Source organism: Ammospiza caudacuta, chromosome 21, assembly GCF_027887145.1.
Source record: "Ammospiza caudacuta isolate bAmmCau1 chromosome 21, bAmmCau1.pri, whole genome shotgun sequence".
NCBI classification, from domain to species: Eukaryota; Metazoa; Chordata; class Aves; order Passeriformes; family Passerellidae; genus Ammospiza; species Ammospiza caudacuta.
The window spans coordinates 7,948,546-7,962,901 of record NC_080613.1 but is presented as its reverse complement, the minus strand read 5'-3'; the positions used below and the strand labels follow the sequence as shown (position 1 = coordinate 7,962,901).

Genomic DNA, 14,356 nt, shown 5'->3' with positions numbered 1-14,356 from the left:
CACAAGGCCTCTCCCAGGCACAGCAAGAGGGGAGCAATGAGGAGTGGCCACAACCAGCCCTTGAGGAAAACCCTCATGGTGGGTAACCAACATCAACACAAGGAGTGGATATCTCAGCTGGCCAGTGGCTCTCTGCCTTTCCTCTATTCCACTCTTCCCTTCCTCTATTCCACTCTTCCCTTCCTCTATTCCCTTCTCACCACTTCCCCTATCCAACCCTCCACAGATCTCCTCACCCATTTCTCACTTTTCTCCCACACAACCTGCCTTTGCCTCCATTTCCCTTGGCCTTCTCTACTTTCCTATTTCCTTACTCGCTCCACTACACTTTAATGATCTCCTGGATATTGCTAGAACTCACCATGCTGTCCTTGCTTCCTTGTATATACTCAGGCCTCTTATCCAGGCAAATATTCCTACATATGGGAAGCCCTTCAAGGATGGCAAGAAATCCAGGGGTCAAACCACCCCAACCTGCTGATGCCTGCTGTGCCAGAGGCTGGGATTCTCCTGGAGTGTCTCCACACACCTGCTGCATCCACAGCTCACTCTGTGCAGTCAATCCCAGGAAAAACCTGTTTTTAAGGATGGGATGAGGCACATGAAGGGCTGGCTCTGTGAGACACTGAAAACACTGAACTGTGGTCACAGAGGAGACAGGGTGATGGGGCAGAGGGAATCAGGCCCTTCACTTTTGATGTCCAGTTCCAAAGCTGCAGTTTTGATGGGTTTCAGTGCTTTGAGTCATTTATTTTAGCAGGGTAATGAAGTCATGTGTAAATGTTAGATTTAGCTTTTGGCTGTCAGCTGTTCCCTCTTAAAAAAAAAAAACAAGGAGGAAGAGAGACAGAGTGGGTGAAGGGAGGGGTGAGAAAGAGAGAGAGGCTTTCTGGTGAAGACTGGGTAATAAATTACAGGAGCAGCTCTTGGGCTGCCAATTTAACACCATAAATCAAGGCCTGGGTATTACCCAAGTGCTCCCTACGGAGGGCTGTCGGGTCAGAACGACCACCTTTTCAAATACTGGAAATGAAATCTTCCTAAATGCTGACCAACCTCATCCCTGCCAGAAATTGCAATTTATTGCCTTATTAAAGGGCAGGGACTGGGAGGGGACAGCAAGAGGGGAATCACTCTCCTGGCTGCCTGTGGCTGGACCCCAAGGGATGAAGTGACCCCACAGCCCAGATGGGGATGTCCCCATGTTGGTGTGGGCCAGCAGTGCCCTCTCTGCCACCAGAGGAGCCAGGGATTGGTTCTGGACTGCACTTAGGTGGTGTGGATTTAGGAGGTCGCAGCACAGTCACAAATGATGAAGAGGGGGATTTAAAAATAGCGACAGCTCTAAGCAGGCACTTCCCTCTGCGGTGCCTCATGGCATGGAGGGGGAGAGGAAATGGGAGGGGATGGGTGTCTGCTGCCAGGGCACTTCCCAAGGGCTCCTGCATCAACAGACACAGGGCCCTGAGGCCCTGGACAGCCCCAGCTCTGCAAGGATTTGCCAGAGAGCAGGAGCTCCCTGTTCTGCCCCGTGCCAGGGGTGTCCCTGATGGGGTGTTTGTCCCCTCCAGCTGCACAGGGGACAGCCAGCACTCACCTTGAGGGCTGATAGGGGATGAAACTATATCCAGAGACAGCCAAGCCCTGACCTGCCTCACCTTGGAGGGAGGTACTGAAAGCAGCATGAAGGAGCCACTAAGGAATGATACCTGGGCTGGAAGGAAGAATGAGATTCCTGAGACTGCAGGGAGGGGTGGCTGCCTGGCTGCTGTGTTCCTCTATGAGGTGGTTTTGTCATAAATTCAGATTTTCCACTCTGCTGAGAACTGACCTGGGTCTTTCAGACCCTTGTGTGTGAGGACAGTGAGTCCAGGACTCGATGGCCTCTTCTTATCACAGCCTCCCATCAGAACATTGCATTCCCCCTTGTACCAGAAGGCAGCTGCTCTGGACATGCATTTCATGTCCCTTGGCCAGCCCAGCTGCCTGCCTGGGTGACTGGCTGGGGCAGGGGACAGGTTGTGAGCCCTGGGCTGGTGCCATGCACTGACCCCAGTGCTGCTGGTAGCCACAAATAGGGACATGGAAAGAAGATTTTAATTTAATTATTTGTTCTGCCTCCTCTTAAAAGCTGTACCCAGCTTGCAGTGGTCATAAGAATCATCCTGAAAACACAGCAAGAGAAAATAATGGTGAAATCTCCCCGTGGCTGTGATAGGAAGCAGGCTGGCTGCAGGGATCCAGAGGTCTAGATGCACAGTAGCATTAAAATTCACTGATTTAGACAGATTCTTCTGTCTTGTTGGAACAGATTAACTGTGTGAGATTCACTCAGTGTCTGTGAGAGGAATGGGGGGAGCAGGAAAGGGGCTGTGGTTGCGAGAGGAGATGAGCAGGATGAGGCAAGCCAGGTGTTGAGATGCTGCTGACCACGGAAAATCCTGGTTTAGGGCCACCTATGAGCTAAGTTTTTAATGTCTCCTTAATGTAAACGGTCTGGTTGGGACATCTGGCTGTCAGTGTGCCTTCTTGCCAGCAGCTGTTTGCAGTAACCTGTGGCTTTCATGGAAACTGGGCTCACGAGGGCCTCGGTGTGATGTATTTATTACACAGAGGCAGCTGGCTCCCCTCTTGTCGCTCTGCTTTATGATTGAACGTCCACTGTGAAGCCCAGGCTCATCTGATAAACATTTCAAGGTACAAAAATGCCTGTCCCCCTGGGAAGGAGAGCAGCCTGTCAATTAAAATCCTGTTATGAGATGGCCTCCCTTGGCAAAACAATTTAGAAAAAACTAAAAATTCCTCGTTGCCTCCTGCTGCGTCAGTGACTCTGCTTCTGTCCAGGCTCCCTGAGAAGCCAGGCTGGATGTCAGAGCTTCTCTCTTGTCACTAGCTGCCTTGGCTTTTATAGATCCATCCCCTTGGCTGCAAATCATGTATTTCTCAGGGCAGAGGAGTGCTGGGAGGAACTCCCCTGGCTCAGTGGGGACAGCAAACAGCAGCCAGATTGACCATGGGCTCCAGATGTAGCTGGGTCCTGGAACTGGCAGCTTAAATGTCACCCTGCTGTCCCACAGCTTGGAGCAGGTATCAGGTTAGGCAGCATCCTTCAGGGGTTTGGATCTCAAGTAACGGGAGAAATAAAGATGTGTAAGAAGAAGCTGATGGCTCCCAGGGATTCAGGAAAAAAGGAACAATTGCAAAGGACAAACAAGCCTGCAGTGTCATCAGAGGGAAGGCAGGGGGAAGATGAGAGTGGCTCTGTGCCAGAGGCCACTGAACTACCAAAGAAACTATGACCAAGGTCATCTGTGGAGGAGGAAAAGACCCAGGACAGCTTGGATCTATGTCCAGAAGAGGTGTAAAGTTGTGAGGTGTCATCCTGGTACTATGGAGAGACTCTCAGCCACATCCAACAAGCAGATAAGAACAAAGGGAGAAGGAAAAACTTTTGCAGGCCTGTCTCACATGTTGGGGAAGATGAAACAGGAAAGCCTTATAAATATGATTGCCTGGCAAAAGATTTTGAGAATATAGAAACTTTAAGTGAGATTGAAATGAAAGCAAGCTTTGAGATACCTCAGTTACTGAACAACTGGAAAACAATGGTGTGGCCAGCTGAAGGTGATCCCCTTTTGATGGAACAACACCCTCTGCTTGCAGACAGGCCCAAGGGTCAGAGCAGACCCTACAGCTTGGCAGGAGGGGCCCAAAGAGGAGTTTTTAGGGTTTAAAATGTAACACAGTATGGTAATGTAATGATTCTTATAGGCTGTATGTAAATGCTATGGGATTTGTATCTTGTACTAGATTGGTTAGTGAGAATTAGAATATTCAACACAGAAGAAGATTTATTGTAACGGGAACTGCGCTCTCTTACCCTTTTTACTCTCTTACCCTTTTGCTCTCTCATCCTCTCTCCCCTCTCTTCTCTCGGGCCTGCTCTGAGCTGTGTTTGGCAGCTCCCAGCAGGGCCCTGCACCCAGGCCCTTTGCAATGAACCCCAAGTTCCAGACCTGGCAGCAGAGATCTCTCATCTCCATCCATCCCCACCGTCCCACCCCCTGATGCTCCTACAATTAGACACTTTTCCCCCCACTCCTCAGTGTTTCCAAGCCCCCAGCTCACCCACTTCAGGCTGGGTGATACAAAGAGCACCCAGCTGCCAGGTGTCCCACCAGCATTCATCCATGGACTGAGCAGGACCTGGTGCTCCAAGGGGATGCAGGACAGCTTGGTGAACACCAAAAGGGGTCTCCTCTTAGCTACAAGGAGGTCACATCCCCAGTGGCCAAGCAGAGGAGTGCTCTGGGGCAGGGCAGGACACAGGGAAGGGACAGGTACCTGGGCCCCAGCTCATCCTCGCTGCGCCAGACGAAGTCCCCAAACTTCTCGTAGTGGGAGTTGTAGTGGTGCTGGACTCGGAAGAGCATGGAAGCAGAGACCTCCATCAGGGTGTTGTAGGCTGTCTGCTGCTCCTTCCCGCTCGTGTAGCCGTTGTAGAGGTTGTAGATTTTGTCAGCTATCTCTGGAAAGGATCAGGGCATGGCATTAATGACCAGCTGAAGGTGCTAACGTGGGATGAGGAGGAGCAGAGCCCTCGGCTGGGCTGGAATGGCTGCCAATGCCTTGGGACTGCCTGCAGTGAGGGTCAGTGACTGCAGAGCAACTCCTCAGGCTGATCCTGCATGAGCAAAGCCCCCACAAACACTCCAGCAACACTCCATGAAGGAGCAAAAGGAGAGGCAAAAGCCACCAGGACAGGCAGACAGCCTTATCCTCCCAGGAAGGGAAGTCAGGCTCTTCCCAGCTTCACCAAACCAAAAGCCCTTGGCAGATATGGTGCTAAAGAGTAGGAAGACATCAACACTTGATCCCAGGAAGGCCCTGCAGGCAGAAATGCAGCCCCTATTCATTGTGGGCATTGGCTGGAGCAGCTCAGGTGTGTTAAACAAGAGAGTTAACTCTCAGCTAGAGAGAAAAAAAATGTCTTTTTGGAGATGAGAAATGCACAAAACTGCATCTCCTCCTTTCTCCTTAGTCTCCTGTTTGCTGTTTTTCCATGTGAATGCTTTTCTTATTGAACCTTGCACTAATCAAAATATTTTTCTGTGTGATATTCCCAATGGAAAGCAAGCAAGAAAGAGAAGAGGTAACATGATGGTCACTTAGAGGAATCCTTTAAAACTTAGAGGAATCCTTTTAAACCTGAAAGCAGCCAGGTGCTCTGGTTTGGGTGTAAGGACAAGTGGGATCAGTTTCAAAACTGAACAATGCAAATGTGCAAAAGTAGCTGGGCTTTTATCAACATTTCTGTTTCCAAACTGATGCAGCTGCCCCCAGCATCCCTTCAAACACCCAAGGGTGCCCTGCATGGCCCAGCCAGGGCTGCTTCTCTCAGGTTTGTGGGATTACTCTTCTTGCAGGGGCCTGTGTCAGACACACAGCACCAGCTCCCACAGCCAGGCATGGCAAGGATGCCATGGAGTCACCACTGCCCAGCCAAGGAGGCTTTGCCCCTGGACACTCCTGCAATTTGTCATCCATCCCCAGAAGAACATCCCTGTGCCCATGGGTGAATTTAAAGGAGCCTTCCCACTGGGAGAGAAGGGCCTGGGCAGGTTTTTGGGGGCACAGTGAAGAGAGGAAAATCAAAACCAGCATGAAATGTCTCCTGGTGTGGAACACAAGGCACCTGGACACTGACCTTCAGCCTTGCTGTCATCCACCAGCGGGCAGGCTGTCCTCAGGGTGACTGTGCTCAGCTCTGAGTGTCTCCCTCGTGTATCCACTGCATACAGGGTAAATCTGGAAGGCAGGAAACAAAAGGAAGACAATGTCTTGATCCTTCAGTCCCACACCACCAGGTTGTTAAGGGAACCAGCCTTCAGAAGAGAAAGGAAAATTGTGGTCCAGGCACTATCAGTCAGTTTTGGCATCTCAAGGAGATGTGAGATGATCTCTTGGAACAGAGGAGAACCCTGGGACAGGTCACTTCATCCCTTTCTGGAATCTGTGGGGCTCCATTTCCTCTCCCCTCATCCCAGAGACCCCTGTGGGGCTTCACCCTGAGCCCTCCTGACTGCAGAAGGATGCAAACACCTCAGGGCTGCTCTGCCATGCCCTGATGTGAACATTACATTACAACACGGTGCTGTTTGTGATCTGGGCTCCTCTCTGGCCCTTCAGAGAGCAGGGCAGTAATTCTTGCTGTAAGTGGGCTCTGTGCTGACAAGTGACAGCTTGTACTCATCCTGTGAACGGCCCTTGAGTTTTTTGCTGCCTCATTTCCTCACAAGGGTGGGGCTGGCTAAAGGGTGGGAATGATAATTTCACACTTGAAGCTAATGGAGAGCATCTGACAGTAAAATATGGCTTTTGTGCCTGATGGAGCATTGAATAAACAGGCTGTGGCTGCATGGAACGTCCTGGGATGCTGAGCCCAGAGTCCTGCTCAGGGCATCAAAGCTCCAGGATGAGAATGCTTCTTCGCAGCAGGGGTGACAATCCTCTGTCCACCCTCCCAAAAGGCATCAGTTCATGTTTATTCACTCTGAATTGGGCATGCCAACTCACGCTGGCTTTGACAAAGTGCAGGGGCTGGTTTGAACCCCTCAGAGGTCTGAGATGCCTGGTGGTGGGGTTCTCAGCCTGAGAAATAACATGCCACCCCTCCTTAGCCTAAGGTAAAACTGACCAGCTCTTGCAAGTAAGCGTAAGGAGCATTATAAAAGCAGCTGAAGCTTAAATGGGATTGAGACCCTGACATCTGTTTATTTAAGTAATGGTATTAAGTCCTTAGCATCCTTGGGGGTGACAGGAGCAATGCCTCCCTCATTCCCACCCCACACACGAGCACTGCCAGCCCCCTCTCTCCTCCCTGCAGGCGCTGCACATCCCACATGTGGCTGATAAGAACTGACATCTGCACGGTAGCAATTCCCAGCACAGGACAGATTCCCTCCAAGCAATTAGCATTAGCTCCCTGACAATGCTTGCAGTCTGAAAGGATGCCAGCAGACTGCCAAGGACCTCACTTGTGTGCAGGGACAGCCCCCATTCTCACAAAGCTGGGCACACAGGGGATGCACGCGCTCAGCTCACCCAAGGAGATGCTGTTTAATCCTTTTGGCATGACAGCATTTTCCTTAATTTACCAGGAGCATTGCTCAGAGTGAGAGTTTCTCAAGAAGGACATCCATCCACACTGTGCCGCTTCACAAGCACCACACACAGGCTGATCTCACTGAGGGACACACAGAGCAACAGGGCAGCACACAATTCCATGCAGGAGTCTGAGTGCAGGGCTTTGCACCCCATCCTGAAGGTGCCACCAGCCCTTTCCCTCCCTTCAAGGGCAGTGAGGAGTCTCCTGATGGTGGCAGGGAAGGTTTGTGTCTCAGCAACACCAACAGGGGTACCTAGGGTTGGGAAGGGGTGTTGGGGAAGATGAAACAGGAAAGCCTTATAAATATGATTGCCTGGCAAAAGATTTTGAGAATATGGAAACTATAAGTGAGATTGAAATGAAAGCAAGCTTTGAGATCCCTCAGTTACTGAACAACTGGAAAACAATGGTGTGGCCAGCTGAAGGTGATCCCCTTTTGATGGAACAACACCCTCTGCTTGCAGACAGGCCCAAGGGTCAGAGCAGACCCTACAGCTTGGCAGAAGGGCCCAAAGAGGAGTTTGTAGGGTTTATAATGTAACACAGTGTGGTGATGTAATGATTCTTATAGGCTGTATGTAAATGCTATAGGATTTGTATCTTGTACTAGATTGGTTGGTGAGAATTAGAATATTCAACACAGAAGAAGATTTATTGTATTGTAATGGGAACCTCGTTCTTTTAGCTCTTAGCTCTTGCCTTTTACTCTCTTACCCCTTTTACTCTCATATGCTTTTACTCTCTTACCCTCTCATCCTCTAACATGGGCCAATTACAGATGCACCTGTTGCATTCCACAGCAGCAGATAACCATTGTTTACATTTTGTTCCTGAGGCCTCTCAGCTTCTCAGGAGGAAAAATCCTAAGGAAAGGATTTTTCATAAAAAAATGTCTGTGACATTTGCTTTGGGAAAAGGGTGAGCAGAGCTAATGTGTAACCTCTGCTCTGCCTGCAGCAGCTCAGGCTGGCTCCATTAGCTCTGAGGCAATCAGTGGCAGAGCGCTTTCCTTGGAAAACAGAAGACTTTTATCAAAACATAATTGTAATATTCAGCAATCAGTGTCCATTTCACCTATTCCATCACCGCTGGGGTCAGGAGGATTGGTTGGATGTTGAAGCACATCCACCCCTTTGGGTGATGCTGAGGACCTGTGTGAGCCTTTTGACTGCACTCCTCCCCTCTGCCCAGCTCACACAGGAGCAAAGTCACTCAGCTGCCAAGAGCATCTCTCCTGGTCAAGCCTAGGTTAAAAAATAGATGTCAAAAAACAAACCCTCATTTCATCTTTTTTTTTTGTTTTTGATGATGATGTAAGGGAAAAAATCCAACAATGTAAATGGAAAACCATCAGAATTAAAGTGATTTTGATCTCGTCAAAAATTCTTTTTTGTGAACAAACCCAACTGCTTTACCTCACCTGGAGCCAGTCCTCTTTCAAGAACCTTAGAGGAAACCCTCTCATCTCCATTCCTTGTGAATGACATGCTTTGGAATCACCCCAGCTGGGCTGGAGGCTGGCAGCCCAGCAGCACACAGCCCCTGCACCCCTCCAGCTCCTTCCAGCCTGTGACCTCAGAAGGTTTTAACATTAATTACAGTCCAAAAGATCACCCTGAAGCACAGCAGTATTAATAGCTCTGTTTTATCGACAGTAAACAGAGACATATGGGGTGAAGCATTGTGCCCCGGAGAGGCTCAGTGACAGGAACAGTTTGAAAACTCGGGAGATGATGGTTTCCAATCTTGCTCTCAAACCACTTGACCACCCAGCCTCTGCAGCAAAACACTTTTATGGCCAGTTAATGGCACTGTGCAGAGTGCTGGGGTTTAGTTTTGTTCTTTTATTCCCGGAAATGGACAATTAAGAGAAGGGACTGCAAAGACCTGCGTCTGTCTCTGTGTCTCTGTGCAAACCCAGCATTCACATCTTGCTGGAAACCTTCAGCTGATGCAGGCAAGGACCCAATGAGACAACAGTGGGGTGGCCAGTGGCAGAGAGACCACCAGGGCATGGGGATGTGGCTTTAAGCTAAAGGAGGGTGGGTTTGGATAAGGTATTAGGAAGAAATTCATTGCAATGAGGGTGGTGAGGTTACCAAAGCAGGTGTGGACTCCACAAGCCCGGAGGTGTTCAAGACCATCTTGGAAAAGGCTTGGAGCAACTTGGGATGGTGGAAGGTGTGTCCCTGCCCATGGTGGAGGGTGGGAATGAGATGAGCTTCAAGGTCCCTTCTAACCCAAACCATTCCATGATTCTGCATCTACATGACAAACCATGGGCAAAATGTTCACACTGAGGGAGGGAGCCAAGCCAAGGGCAAGGTGGGATTTTGCAGCACTCCATGGAGATCCTCCTGCCCCACTCAAATTTATTACAGAGTTATGGGCCAAGACCAAGCCAGGCATCCTCCCCACAGATGAGGATACAGCTGCACTTGAATAGGCCAGCCCTGGTAATTTGTAAGTAAATGAGGCCAAAGAGTGGTTCTGAGACCTCTGGGGTGAAGTCAAAGCCAGGAACTAAAAGGTCTCAGACCTACAGTCATTGCACGAAACCAAGCCAGACAACCTGGAATGCCATATGGTAGCTACAATCTGGCAGAAGCTCCTTCATACTCTGGAGATGTTTTGTTTAGTGATAAACCTTCCTCACCACATTTCCTCATCTTCTCCCTGTGCTTTCCAAAGGAGCTCCAGGCTCCCTGCTACTGTCTCACAACTGATTCTCTTCTTCACCTGTGCCTTCAGTAAGATCCTACATGAAAACTTGTATTTTTAGAAATACTAGAATGAATTTTAACTGAAGAGGTTTCAAAGAGGTCCAAACGCACATGCTCTTGGCAGGGATCAGCCCTCCATGCCTGGAAATGCAGCAAATCACAGCATATGAAGTCCTATAAGGTAATGCTGGTTAAATGTTTACTTCTAAATTCAAATCTATTGGGACCTGAAGGAACTTTCAAGGAGAGATGGAAACCAATCAACATTTGCCTCAGGAAATGTCAATACCTTCCTCATAGATTCCCCACCCAGTGTTGGCTGAAGGCTGGGTTTTATCACCAGGCTCAAGATGCCTCTTGGGGAGGACGAGAAAGCAGGAGGGGGATGTTAATGCTTTGGTTCCTGGAACCCAGTGGCTGTTGAGATTGTCTATTGCATTTCAAGAGATTTAAATACCAGAAAAGAATGCTTCTATCCTTTCTATCTGGATATTTTCTCAATGCAGAGAAAATAACCAAAACCACAAATTTATACAGGCACAAAACTCTTAAGGCAGAGAATGAAAGCTCAAAACATGTTACTTATTTATAGACAGCATGTTTTCTTAACTGCCTCTCATGATGCTCATGACGTTTGAGTGCTTTACTCATGATCCTCATTTGCGGGAAGTGAGATAAGGACTTCTGAGCCTGACCTTCCTTAGCTGGGCTGCTGAGTTCTTTATACCCTACAGAGATACCACAGGCATTTCTGGTCTGCCTTGTCTGCTCTTCCTGAGGCCTTTGGGCTGGTGCAGCTGCTCTGTGAGATGCTGTACATGGACTGCAGAGTAAGGCTCTGATAAGGAGCTCAATTAGCACTCCCACAGATGCCAACCCCCTCACTAATTAAGCATGTGTCTACTGGGACATGCAATGTCTGTGTGGCCAATCCAGGCTCTGAGAGAATCACACAGAACCACAGAATAATGAGGTTGGAAGAGACCTCTGAGATCATCGAGCCCATCCTATGCCCTAACACCTCAACTAGACTATAGCAGCAATATCCAGTCTTTTTTTAAATACATCCAAAGATGGTGATTCTACCACCACTCTGGGAAGCACATTCCAGTACTTTATTATTTTTGGGGTGAAAAATTTCTTCCTAATATCCAACATACACCTTCCCTGACAAGCTGGAGACTGCATCCTCTGGTTGTGTCAGTGCTGCCCAGTGGAAGAAACCAACCCAAACTGTCTATACACTCCCTTCAGGAAAGTGTGGAGAGCAATAAGGAGCCCATGTGAATGAAGGACAGGGCAGAGGAAGGACAGACCCCATGTGAATGAAGGGCAGGGCAGAGGTGCTGCTCTAGAGCCCAGTGTCACACAAAAACACAGCCTCAAGCTTTCCAGAGTGGTGCAACCACATGATGCTCCAGCCAGTGGGGCTTGGCTTGAGCTTGGCTGATCTGCCTGGGCTTGGTGCCGCGTTCTGCAGCCACGAGACTCTTGCTGTTCACTCCAGCAGCTCGGCAAGGGCAGCCCTGGCTGGGGTCCCACTCACAGCGTGATGGATTCTCCCTCCCCTGGCAGCGTGGCTACCACCAGCACCCGTCACGCCGAGCCTGAAAACACAAATCCTGCCCTGGCTGAGGTGTTACATGCACGTCCTGCCATCCCTCCCTGGCTGGCCACAGCCTGTCCGTGCCTCCTGCACAGCCCAGGCTGGCGGGGCTGGCACGCACCCAGCCCCAGCGTGCTGACACACACACACATCACACCCTGCCTTGCCAGCCCTCCTCGCTTCCTGTTCCAGCTGAAAAACAATGCTGAGGCCTCCCTTTAAAAGCCCTCAGTGGAGCAGCTCTTGGCATTGCCTGCTTCCCTGCTGCCCGGTGATCTCAGCACGGAGACTGGGCACGAGGGATGGGGGCCGGGTTCAGGCTGTGCCAGGACGTCCAGAACGGAGATGACAGAATGGTGCCCCAAACACACCTGGGTGGGAACAGACCCAATGGAGCTGCCAGAACGGTGCCCCAAACACACATGGATTGGAACAGACCCAATGGAGCTGCCAGAATGGTGCCCCAAACACACATGGGTGGGAACAGACCCAGTGGAGCTGCCAGAATGGTGCCCCAAACACACCTGGGTGGGAACAGACCCAATGGAGCTGCCAGAACGGTGCCCCAAACACACATGGATTGGAACAGACCCAATGGAGCTGCCAGAATGGTGCCCCAAACACACATGGGTGGGAACAGACCCAATGGAGCTGCCAGAATGGTGCCCCAAACACACCTGGGTGGGAACAGACCCAGTGGAGCTGCCAGAATGGTGCCCCAAACACACATGGATTGGAACAGACCCAATGGAGCTGCCAGAATGGTGCCCCAAACACACATGGGTGGGAACAGACCCAGCAGACCCTGCACTGTGCTCACAGGACACAAACAAACTGTTCTCTGCCATTTTTGCAGTCTGGGAGTGTCCTCAGCTTCCAGGCACCAAGGTGAGGGGCTCTCAGGAGGATTGAGTGGGGAGTGTGTTTCTCTGTCCTGATACCCACAGGTGAGCAGCATTAGACCTTTATCCCAACATTTCCTAGATCTAAGAGCTAAAAGCATCCATAAATTACACACACAGTTTCCCTAAAAGACTCTTCTTGAGCAGCGTGGGAGCCCAGGGGTGCTGTGGGGTGGAGCAGAGCTTTGGGTGTTTCACCACATGTTCCACATGCCATGGGCTGTGCGTGGTCCAGGAGCCACCCACCCACTCCTGCCTCCTCACCATGGGCTTGTGCATCCCCTGCAGAGCCTCCCAGCCACTTCCATTGAGGAACATGGAGCAGGAGCAGGGCTTGCCTGCCAGCAGCTGCCTGGGGAGGCATGGAAAGGGGTGTGTGCACATGGAAAGGGGTGTGTGCGTTTAGTGCAAGCATTCCCAATTCAGAAACCATTAGAATTTAAAAAGAAATCAAATCTAATAAAAAGCAGCCGGTCCACACAAGCCACAGGAATGCAGCTGAGCTTATTGACAAGTCTGTGATTTGAGAAAATTAAGAGAGGTAAATGAGAGCAACACCCACCAGTCTCTGCAGCAAATGCTGAGCAGACAATTAGCAGGGGGTGGTTTGGGAAGGAGAGGATTTCTTGTTCTATTTGTTAGGCTCTGGCTTTGGGCTCACTCATGCCATGGCCATGTCCATGGTGCCAGGGGAGGGCTGGTGCCCTGGCAGGGGACTGACCACACTGCATCCCTGCCAAAGACCCTGCTGGAGCCTTGGGATTTGGGCAAAGCTTTACAGGGCAGTGGTCACTCTTGTGCCATCTCCCTGGGGCTGGCACTGCCACAAGTGTCTTCTGCTGTTTATTGTCTTTGCTTCCAGCTCTGCTTTCCCATGGTAAGGAATCAACGGACAGTGCAATCCTGAAAAACATTCCCATCTTTTAGAAAGCTCTCCTCACTCTTCTACCAACCAAGAAAATCACCTTTTATAACTGAGCTGCTTTTAACCATCTGTGACAGCTGACCTGCTCCCATCAGCATGATGGAGGAACAGGTTAGCAGCAACTGGTGCCACACTGGAGTATAAAACCTTGCCATTACACCAATGCATGGGGCTGTCAGTGAACTGTTCTCACAATTCACACTTCTTTTCTTCCCAGGACAGCAAACCTTGCGAGACTAATCGTTATCCTTTAGCAGATGCCTCCCAACAAAACCAGACCACAGTTGTCAGATGGACCTGCCAGGACATGCCTCAGGTGTCTGATGCCATTTGGAAGTGCATAAAACAGTGCCCATCAAATCATGGAGGAAGGAGGCAGGAGGAAGGCACAAGAAAAAGAAAGAAAGAAAGAAAGAAAGAAAGAAAGAAAGAAAGAAAGAAAGAAAGAAAGAAAGAAAGAAAGAAAGAAAGAAAGAAAGAAAGAAAGAAAGAAAGAAAGAAAGAAAGAAAGAAAGAAAGAAAGAAAGAAAGAAAGAAAGAAAGAAAGAAAGAAAGAAAGAAAGAAAGAAAGAAAGAAAGAAAGAAAGAAAGAAAGAAAGAAAGAAAGAAAGAAAGAAAGAAAGAAAGAAAGAAAGAAAGAAAGAAAGAAAGAAAGAAAGAAAGAAAGAAAGAAAGAAAGAAAGAAAGAAAGAAAGAAAGAAAGAAAGAAAGAAAGAAAGAAAGAAAGAAAGAAAGAAAGAAAGAAAGAAAGAAAGAAAGAAAGAAAGAAAGAAAGAAAGAAAGAAAGAAAGAAAGAAAGAAAGAAAGAAAGAAAGAAAGAAAGAAAGAAAGAAAAGAAAGAAAGAAAAGAAAGAAAAGAAAGAAAGAAAGAAAAGAAAGAAAGAAAGAAAGAAAGAAAGAAAGAAAGAAAGAAAGAAAGAAAGAAAGAAAGAAAGAAAGAAAGAAAGAAAGAAAGAAAGAAAGAAAGAAAGAAAGAAAGAAAGAAAGAAAGAAAGAAAGAAAGAAAGAAAGAAAGAAAGAAAGAAAGAAAGA

General features: G+C 49.0%; 1 protein-coding gene across 1 annotated transcript in view; it reads right to left on the bottom strand.

Annotated features, from left to right (window-relative positions):
* The window catches only part of ASTN2 (astrotactin 2), a 358,985-nt gene that overhangs the window by 2,669 nt on the left and 341,960 nt on the right, over positions 1 to 14,356 (bottom strand). Inside the window, exons 21-22 of the mRNA XM_058818098.1 lie at positions 5,708 to 5,808; positions 4,345 to 4,528 (exon numbers count right to left, since the gene is read on the bottom strand). Of these exons, the coding sequence (XP_058674081.1) occupies positions 4,345 to 4,528; positions 5,708 to 5,808 (285 nt within the window). The remainder of the gene's footprint in view (positions 1 to 4,344; positions 4,529 to 5,707; positions 5,809 to 14,356) is intronic.